The 10,487-nt window shown below is 32.9% G+C and overlaps 1 protein-coding gene across 1 annotated transcript; it reads left to right on the top strand.

Moving 5' to 3' along the window:
• Positions 1-1,095: 1,095 nt before the first annotated feature.
• On the top strand, positions 1,096-3,775 carry LOC105118701 (pyruvate dehydrogenase E1 component subunit beta-3, chloroplastic-like). Its single transcript, XM_011016711.1, has 4 exons — positions 1,096-1,420; positions 1,515-1,630; positions 1,716-1,759; positions 2,478-3,775. Exons 1-4 carry the CDS (start codon positions 1,306-1,308, stop codon positions 3,454-3,456), a joined length of 1,254 nt encoding a protein of 417 aa, XP_011015013.1. The 5' UTR covers positions 1,096-1,305; the 3' UTR covers positions 3,457-3,775.
• Positions 3,776-10,487: the final 6,712 nt, after the last annotated feature.

Below are 10,487 nucleotides of genomic sequence, written 5' to 3'. Positions count from 1 at the left end.
AAAATATTATGAAAGTAAAATGTTTTAACACAAATATTTTAAATATAAAGTTAGGTCAATGTTATCAAGGCTAATGGAATCTAAAGCATCTCTTATTTTGCTCAAATTCCTACAAAGTATAAACATGAAAAAAACAACATGAATATAATATTAGTGATAAATCTAATTTAAAAAAATTAATATTATTGTTAATGAAAATAGTAATAATAATTTTAAATATTATTATTAATATCATTGTTATTGAAAATAGTAATGAGAAAGAGCTTTTTATAATTGAGTGATTTAATTAATTAAATTGAACAAGGTTCAATTTAATTCAATGGCTTTTCAAGAGCGGAACGAAACATGTGGAATAAAACCGGAACGTTCTGGGCGGAATTTAGTTGAAAAATCCAGAACGGGCCGAGATTTAAAATGAGATAAAATTTGTTCTATTTTGTTTCGTTTTTTGAATTGGTATGGAATGTTTCGATCATTTCATGCGAAACGAAACGAAATTGACAACCCTGCCCATAAGTTCATCTTTTGATAGTAACCAACATCCCTTTCTAAGATCCTTATAACCCTCTACCAAATCTTGTTTTCTCCTCTCTTAATCTTATCTTTGTGCATATATTACTATAATCTTCAATAAAATCTTAGTAAATTTGAATTTCAATTATTGCTCATCTTGTGCATGCTATTTAAATTTGTTATTCTAACTAAAATATTTAACTTCTTCATTATTTTTTAAACTTATAAAACTTTTGATTTTACAAGTAATTAATCTTATATATGTATTAATTATTCAATGTTATGTATTGAAAAAATTAACATTTTATTTAATTATTTCTTATCTAATTATAATTTTAACTAAACACCACTACCATGCTTTTGCTAGAAAAGAAATTTGAATTATAATTTTTATTAAATACATAACTTAAATAAAACAATTTAAATAAAAATAATTTTTCTTAAACCACAATTATAAAAACATCCTATAACCAAATATATTCATAATAACCAACGAAAACTGTCCGCCTATGTTTTAAATGTAAATAATAACAATAATAATAAAAAAACCATCCTTTACATTACATCCCTCGCGTGTCAAACCATCCGAAAATGGTACAGTAGAAGTGGCGATGCAAACAATGTTGGTGTAGCTGTTAATTAATTTTGTTGTTCCAACTTTTCTTTCAGCCCCTCGAATTCTCCGCCCCCTTTCCTATTGCTTTTATAAATTGCATCCCATTCTTTACTTTCTCATTCCGTCTTCGTGGAAATCTCCAATTTCTTTTGAGCCATATAAAGATCAAATATCAAATGGCCACCATTTTCCAGGGATTAGGAGGAGCCGCTGCGGCGGCAGCAGCTTCTTTAACCAACTCCTTTGATTCAAAGAAATTACTTTTGCCTTCCTCGCGCAGATCCCTCGCAGGTTTGTTTCCTTGCCTTCAGTAATTAATGCTTCCATTTCCATTTTCTAAACAAGATTTGTTATGACACGGGTTTTGAGTGTTGTTTGATTTTAGAGAGAAAAGCTAGCAGCTTTTTGGTGGTGAGATCTGATGGCAGTTTGAATCTGAATCTTGGGAGTTCTAATGGTCGAGCTCGTACGGTTGATAAATTGATTACAAATGCAGTTGCAGTTAATCTCTCTTCTCCACTTGCAGATGCAGTTAATCCAAGTTTGGTCTATTCTTTATTTATAACTGTTTCTTGTTTTGTTTTAGACAAAGGCTGATACTTCTGCAGCTTCCTTTGCATCGAAACCTGGGTATGTTTGCTTCCATTTTTCTTTGGTATATTCTCTATTCAAGCTGGTTATATATTCTGGATAGCATATTTGGTTAGATTCTCAGGTAATTAACTCTAGTTGTAAAGTTACATGGTTTCTCATGAATATTAAGAAAAGAAGGGTAAGAGTAGGAGAATAAATGATGTGGATGGTTGTTAGGTGAAAGCAGTTATGTCGATGAGAAATTTGTAGTTTCGTTTTGTCTGAAAATTAAGTGAAAGGATAGATGAAACTGTCAGCAGTTTTCACGAAAGGCTAATTCCTTAATTGTTCTCATTTTTAAACAAGATAACTTCATTTATTTTTCTGCGATTTGAATTTCAAATCTTGTTTTGAGGTGTTTGCTTTCTTCTGAACATTTATCTAGGAGTTGTAGGATATGGTTTAATGAAGTCACGAGCTATGCAATAGTGACACCACCACAATATCTTGATAGAAAGAGCATTTGTTTTGCTCTCAAGTTTATATCTCTTTGAGTAAGAAACTACAGAAAATTGGGCAATTAGTCCAGCTCTAGCCATGATTGTTGTAGGCTTCCCTGCATTGGTTGGACAGGCTATCTGGCCCACTGCCACTCGTAGTAATAAACTAATATATCCCCTTGCACATCTTGCCCTTGTGCGTACTATACTTGGGGGTAATAATATTTTTGTATTACATTATGAATGTGCTTAAAAAATCTGCATTTTATTCTCAGGCATGAACTACTACTTTTTGAGGCCCTTAGAGAAGGTTTGGAAGAGGAAATGGACAGAGATCTGCATGTCTGTGTCATGGGTGAAGACGTGGGTCATTATGGAGGTTCTTACAAGGTTACTAAAGGCCTAGCTGAGAAGTATGGGGATCTAAGAGTTCTTGACACCCCTATTGCTGAGAACTCCTTCACTGGTATGGGCATTGGAGCTGCCATGACTGGCTTGAGGCCAATTGTTGAGGGTATGAACATGGGATTTCTTCTTCTAGCCTTCAACCAGATCTCAAACAATTGTGGCATGCTCCATTATACATCAGGTGGCCAGTTTACTATACCAATTGTCATTCGTGGGCCAGGGGGAGTTGGACGACAACTTGGAGCTGAGCATTCACAACGCCTCGAGTCATATTTTCAATCAATCCCTGGAATCCAAATGGTTGCATGTTCAACCCCTTACAATGCCAAGGGCTTGATGAAAGCTGCAATCCGAAGTGAGAACCCGGTCATACTTTTTGAGCATGTCTTGCTTTACAACCTAAAGGAGAGAATCCCAGATGAAGAATACATTTGCAATCTTGAGGAAGCTGAGATGGTTAGGCCTGGAGAGCATGTCACTATCTTAACCTACTCCCGGATGAGATATCATGTGATGCAGGCTGCCAAAACTTTAGTGAACAAGGGATATGATCCCGAAGTAATTGATATCAGATCATTGAAACCATTTGATCTTCACATGATTGGAAATTCTGTGAAGAAGACACATCGTGTTATGATTGTGGAGGAATGCATGAGAACTGGTGGAATTGGTGCTAGCTTGACTGCAGCTATCACTGAAAATTTCCATGACTATTTGGATGCTCCAATTGTGTGCTTGTCTTCACAAGATGTGCCAACTCCTTATGCAGGGACATTGGAGGAATGGACAGTGGTTCAACCCGCCCAGATTGTGACAGCAGCTGAGCAGCTGTGCCAGAAGTTATAGTAGCATGAATAGTCCTTGCTATTGTAGAACAGCGGCAGCTATTCTCTATTTTTGTTCTCAGCTTTTTTCGAAATTGTTATTTAATACACTTTGTTGAGATGCCTGCCAAGTTGAGGTTTTTAGTTTGTTTTTTTGGAAGCAAGTACGATGCATTAGTTGCAGCAGGTAGATATGTGGAATTGTTATCTCTACACCTAGGCTTCTTTTTCAAGATAAAGTTACGTAACTACAGCCTAATTTGTTATGTGTAATGTTAGATGTGATCTCAGTTACATGTGTGTATTAAAAGCAAGAGAGTCCCATTTGGGCTTTTAACTTTTGCAGTGTTTTGTAGCATCTTCTATTCTTTGGATTTCTCATTTTTTTGTTTGCCTAGAAAATTTATTTTCCATGGCTTGAAACAGAAACCCGAGAACGGAAAAAAGAAAGGTACATGAAAATGGGAGGAGAAGAGGAATCCCAATTACTGGAAACCAGCTGTAGGAAGTACAAGACCTACTTGTGCACCACATTCAGACCTCACCTCTTCTTTGCCTAGTATAATTTCTCTATTAAGAGAGGGAGAATATTTCAGCTTGTAGTTTCAGCTCGCAGTTATTATTCTAGGCCCTTCATAATCAACAGAAAATCCAATCTGGGATGCTAAGGATATTTTGAGCTGCTAGCTGAACTCATAGGTAAACAGGTCGAGTCTGGAAAGCATGAGATGACGAAAGAAAAGAGGGCAACATCTGAAATAAATAGGTAAATGATAAACATTACTTGCAGCTGATGCAAGTCGATTAGGATCGATCACAGGTCGAATGCAATTTGTTTCATGAGAACTCCTCATTTACATGGATATAAGGCATCATTTATGAGATAACTTACTAGAAGATTCTAGAGGCATTAGACGATTCTAGAAGTATTTTTCTAAATTTTCAGGTTAATTAAAATTTGAAAAAGTATTGTGTTATAAATCATAATATGATATGTGAATTTTATTATGTATTTTATTTTTACTTGTAGATTTTTTATTTGGCAATGATTTTTTTTTTATAAGGATATAACAACTATTTTGAGAATTTTCTAATTTCATAAAAATCTTTAATGAAATGTAATATGATTTTTAAGTGTAGCAAATATTTATTAATGTTATAAAAATTTCTTACTCATCCTAAAGAAGAACAGAAGGTATTTAATGACAAAGTAATTAACTTATTTTGAAAAGTTTTCTAATCCTAAAAAAAAAACTTTTAAAGAAAGGTAATAAAAATTTCCATGTTTTGAAAAAATTATTTAAAATTACAATTAATTATTCTATTTCCTTCTTAGATCGAATAATTGATTCTTTATCAAAACCTGGCTAAGGCTATAAGCTACCGAACACTGAATTAAAGAAGGCAATATTATTCTATTATGTTGCAGCTAGTTTGAAACTTTAGTTGGAAAAATTCAAGAGAGTGAAGTTTGGACTTCCTTAGCATCATCACAAGTACTCATTGATCCATCATTTTTTTGACTTTCCAAACATATGAAAAAACACATCCATAATCAAGACTCAAAGCAAAGGAGAAAGAGAAAAACAAAGACAATTTAATCAATAAGGGTAGCTTGTTAATGGTGTTCGTAAAGCAGTTGATGTGCTGATCTAAAGATGCATGAATGAAGTCGTCAAATTGATCCTTCAAATCCTCAAAAAATGAAATTTCCTCAATTCTTCTTCTCCCTTGTGTTAAAGTGTAATTTATAACTCTCAATGTCATTTATTGTTAGCTTTTATGGCTTTATATTCTTTTGGTTTTTCCTAGATTGTCCAAGTTTATGTGCTCCTAGATTTCATTAATTTAGTTCTATTCTATTTATGAAGCAATCAGATCAAAAGAATAATATAAAACACGTTTATGGTATTGAGCTGTAGCTCTACCATTTATCAGTCCCTTTGTTCTTTATTCTCTATCTCCGCAGTTTATTTCCAACAAATTTAGTATCAAAACAAGATTTTTTCTTTATGGCTTCTTCTTCTAGTATTTCTACTTTCTCCTATACAGTTATGTAGATTCTTATTTTTGATAGAGAATATTATGAATACTGGATTTCTTAGATGGAGAGTATCTTTATTTTATAAAATTTATGGACATTAGTTTACAAGGGGTTTGCAAAACCACCCCAGATAGGATCTTTTGCATCCTAGGTAGAAGAAGATGTGAAGGAACATAAGCAGAATGTGCAAAGAAATGCAATTGCCTTAAAAATAATTCAATAAAGAGTAAGCAAATCAATCTATCCTAGGATTTTCTCTATTAAGAAGGCAAGAGAAGCATGAGAGATTTTGAGAAATGAATTCCAGGGTTCTTAGAAAAGCTATCTTTATTCAGCAATAGAATCTATTAACAGAATTTGAAAATATTACAATGAAGTATAATGAGTTAGTTAAAGATTTCTTTTCTAGAACCACTAAAATTATTAAGCAAATCAAAAGTGATGGAGACAATATTTCTGATAAAAGAGTTATAAAGAAGATACTTAAAAGTTTACCATAAAATTTTGAATATATAGTTGTTGTTATTAAAGAAACAAAAGATCCGCCAAGACTTTCAATTCATGAATTGATGAGATCTCTTGAAAAGCACGAACAAAGAGTAAACCAATATAACAAGTAAATAGAGTAGGCTTTTAAAATCAAAGCTAATTTCTTTAATAGGAAGGCAACAAGATTTCATAGAGATTAAAGAGGAGGAAGAGGAAAATCATTTTTCATAAAAGAAACATATGGAAGAGCAAGTGAAAGTCAGAATCATAGCAGAGGCGCAGAAGTAGAAGTAGAGAAAAAGGATGAGTAGATTTTTAGCAAAGAGGAAGTAGTAATTCATGTTGCATTATTGCAAGAGAACTAGTTATGAAACTCGAGATTGTTTCTTCAAATGTACTAGATGCAAAATTCTTATTCATCATGCAATCATTACGATCATATGTAACCCCTTTAAGGGCGAGTTCATCATATAAAAATATGCTCATACATTTGACATGCATACACCTTCACACGCATATATCCTTGGAAAAACTGAAACGTAGGTCCTTCACCTAAGGTCTATTACACCCGACTAAGAGAAAAGATGGAAAATGAAGAAAGGTTATAAATAGAGGCTCATTATCAAAAGGAAATTGAGTGCATCAAAGGTGAAATAACTAGACTCATAAATCTACTCGAACAAGCACCAAGTTTAAAGAATGGAAAGGGAATGTTTGTATAAGCTCCTATGGAAGCACCGTCAACCCATGTCCCTCACACATCTCAGATCTTAAGGGCAAACTCAGTAGATAGGAAACATTTTATCCATTATGCCCATATCTAGCTAACTTGTTTAGATTGTTGTGGATCCAATAATAGAATGACCTTCTGATGATAGGTCTAGCGGTCCCATTGACCATGATAAATGGGCTACTATAACAGAGAGATGAAGAGCAATTGAAAGAAATAATCTGACTGACCTTTTTTTAGCAGTTGAAGTTTGTTTGGTTAAAAAAAAAAACTATAATGTCAAAGGAGTTTATAGTGTTGCACTTCACCATATACACCAAGCTAGAATGCTTAAACACCCATCTCTAGTCATTCTACAACAAGATGGTTTAAGTGATCTATAATGATAAAAGATTAATCTATTTCTTTCACAGTAGTCTCACAAGGTCTATATTGAGCTAGTATATGAAACAGAATAATACCAAAATTAATAAATGGAAGGATTTGGCGTATGCCTTGTTAAAATAGTTAAATTTAATATGGAAACTACTTCTGACAGAATCAACCTGATGTCTATGAAAAGGGAAACCAAGAGTCTGTGAGGTTATATGTATAAAGATGGTGAGATAAGGAAACATATGTTCAACCTACATTGATAGAAATAGAAATGGTGATTTTATTCGTGAACACCTTCTAATCCTTTTATTATAAGCATTTGGTCAGAAGCTCAGCATTTCTATGAAGTTACAAGGATTGCCAAAATAAATGAACTAGCTATCAAAATGAAAAATTATAGGTGCTACAATGGATTCTAAAACAATTATGAGAGATGAATCAGAACATAACTCTCAAGTGGGAAACTTAGTCGTGTGGTCCAGTCAAGTATTGGGTATAGCATCAACTGCTCAAATACCATTGTTAAAGATTAACATACCTCAGCCATATGAGTTTGTCTACTAGCTATGTTAGATTTTGGATTTATTGCCCTAACTCTATGAAATCCCATGCAACCACTGATTAGTACTTAAAAGTGCATTCTCATTAAGGATTTATGTCATCATATTGCACCTAACAAAAGCATGTTTTATATTAGCAAGTCTAAAAATATAATATACCTTTAATTCATGGTAAATGTTCATCCTAAATGCAGGTCTATCATATAAATAAAAGGATTGATTGATGAGTTTAAGGATTGAAATTGAAAGGATAAAAAGAAGGCCAAACTTAGCAAAGTGTTGCTGGTGCATTCCAAACTCGAACACCATTCGGTAATTTGATCATATTTGGAACTGTAGATATCCGATTTAGGTCCATTTTATATCGATGGAAAGGTAAGACATAGACCTACAACTTTCATATGGACTCAAAAACTCAGTTCTGCCATTTTCAAGCTCAAATCTTAGTAACAACGAAGACGTCGGAAGCTGTCCTGCAGCTCAAACACTATTTGGTTTTTGGCTCATATCTTGAGTTCTAGAAGTCCAAATGAGCTCTGGTTTTTTTTATTGGAAAGTTGAGACAATTGCCCACAACTTCTAAAATTCAGTTGGCTATAATTCTGATGTGAGCAATGACGTTTTGGCTAGCCAACAATATCAATAATCAGCCCACAATATCAAAAAAACCAGCAGCCATTAATGTCAAAAACCAGCCACCAAATCAATGGATGCCCACCAATTCTTCAATCAATCAATAGTTCTAAAACTTAGCCTATAAAAGGAGGCATTGTTCATGTATTTAGTCACATTAATTTTCAGATCAAAGTTACCTTGCTTTCTCTCTACATCTTTGTAATGTTCAAGTTTTCTTTCATGCTATAGTAATCTCTTGTTTATGCTCTTTCATTTCCTTTCCTATACTTAGTTAGCTTATATTATGTTTATGTTCTTATATTGCTTATTTATATTTTTCTCCTTCTTAATGTTTAGCTAAGTTAATTATGTCAAGGTGAAAAGGTTTCTCTAATGGTGTTAGAATAGGTATAATATAAACTCAACATGAGCTTTAAATGTTTATATCCAAGAAAGATTGTTATTAACATGTTTTATCTTTTTATCTTACTAATTCTTAATACCTTGCTTATTAAATGGTTAATTTAGATTTGTGTTGTATAATATTTGGTACATCAAATGCTTGATCCTTCATAGTTTTCGGCCGACATCGTCATTATGATAGGAACTTGATTTGTTGTTAACATAAACTAGCAACATGAATGCTTGATGATATTTATAAGTATGGTATTACTTAGATAAGATAATTAATATGATCATGTTAGTAATTTATAATGAGTTAATAACGAGAAATCATCCGATTAGAACCTCCTTTATATGTGATTTCTAGTTGAGTAATAAAAAAAGTTTATATTATATTTATTTGAAATACCATTAGTGAATCCTATAACCTTGACATATGTTTTGTTATTGTTTAATCCTTACATCAATATCACATCCCAAAACTTTCTTCAACTCTTTTTCTGTTATTATTCTCTTCAAATCTTTTTCTTTATTTGTAATTTATATAATTCACCTCCCTATGGTTCGACCCCGGTCTTGCCGAGTTATTTTACTTTGACACTCCTGCACTTGGGATAAGACATCAACTTTTTGATCATGTCAACCACCATTTCTTAAGTGGTATGATCCAAATTAAAGATAAGAATATCATGGTGGGGTCCTTAGCCATTTGATTGAAAATTGAAAAAAAATTCAAGGATCAAGTTCTAAATATGGTGAGCAAGAGACAAGTTGAGTTTATGAAGGATGGTATCATCAACCATATAGTTATTGGATCTTCACAAGCATAACAAAAGTCGATAAGCAATGATAAGACATAAATGATTGCTAGAGAAGCTAATTAGGGTGTCACATTGCCAACAATTTTGTTATGGAATTTTTCTATTCATCACTTTTATTTTGGGATCACACTTTGTCTTTTCAAAGAAATATGTCTTTTCCTTGCCTCTTTGTTGTTTCAAAGTTAAGTGATTAGTACTTAAAAATGTATTTTTATCAAGACTTTATATCATTATTTTTACATTTGAAGTATCAACAACTCCTTAACTAGAGCTTGTTTTATAATAACAAGTCTGATAATATAAGATACCTTTAATTTATGGTAAATGCTCATTTTAAATGCAGGTATTCTCACAATTCAAAGGATTGATTGTTGTGATTAATTATTGGAAGTGAATGGACAAAGAAAAAGCTAAGCTTACGAAGGAGATGCTGATTCACTTCAAATTCGAACACTGTTCAGTCATCGGATTATATCTAGAGCTATAGATCTTGGATTTCATATTAATTTATAGGGCTGGAAAGATAAGAAATAGGCCTACAACTTTCATGGTATGGAAAGCCTAAATTTGCCATTTTCAAATTCAAAGTTTGGCCACAAAAGAGAAGTTTGAATCTGTCTTGCAATCCAACCCAAACACTACTCAGAATTTTACCGATAACTGGAATTCTAGAAGTCCAAATGATCTGAAATTTGGTGGGTGGAAGAAAACGATAATTTCCAACAACTTTCATGAGAAAAAGCTCAAATTCGGATGGTAGAAATGAGATTTCATCTAGACAAGAGCGTGAGGGCTATCCACCACGTCCACCAGCAGCACTACTCAATAGTTTAGACATATCTCAAGCTGTAGAGTTCCAAATGATCTAGAATTTGGTGATTGGAAGCAAAAGACAATTTTCAACAACTTTCATGAAGAATACTTTGCCAAATTCTGATTGCATCAATGTCAATTCATCCAGCAAATATTCTTGAGTGCTACTGTCCACCAAGTCCACTAATCAATAGTTGGCCACTA

This window comes from Populus euphratica, unplaced genomic scaffold, assembly GCF_000495115.2.
Source record: "Populus euphratica unplaced genomic scaffold, PopEup_1.0 scaffold2135.1, whole genome shotgun sequence".
Taxonomy (NCBI): domain Eukaryota; kingdom Viridiplantae; phylum Streptophyta; class Magnoliopsida; order Malpighiales; family Salicaceae; genus Populus; species Populus euphratica.
The sequence above is the reverse complement of the archived record's forward strand: the minus strand, read 5'-3'. Positions and strand labels throughout refer to the sequence as shown.

Coding starts and splice junctions, on each gene's coding strand:
- LOC105118701 (XM_011016711.1), top strand. CDS start 1,306: ATGGCCACCATTTTCCAGGGATTAGGAGGAGCCGCTGCGGCGGCAGCA. Junction 1,421..1,514: donor CTCGCGCAGATCCCTCGCAG/GTTTGTTTCCTT, acceptor GTTTGATTTTAG/AGAGAAAAGCTAGCAGCTTT. Junction 1,631..1,715: donor TGATTACAAATGCAGTTGCA/GTTAATCTCTCT, acceptor GTTTTGTTTTAG/ACAAAGGCTGATACTTCTGC.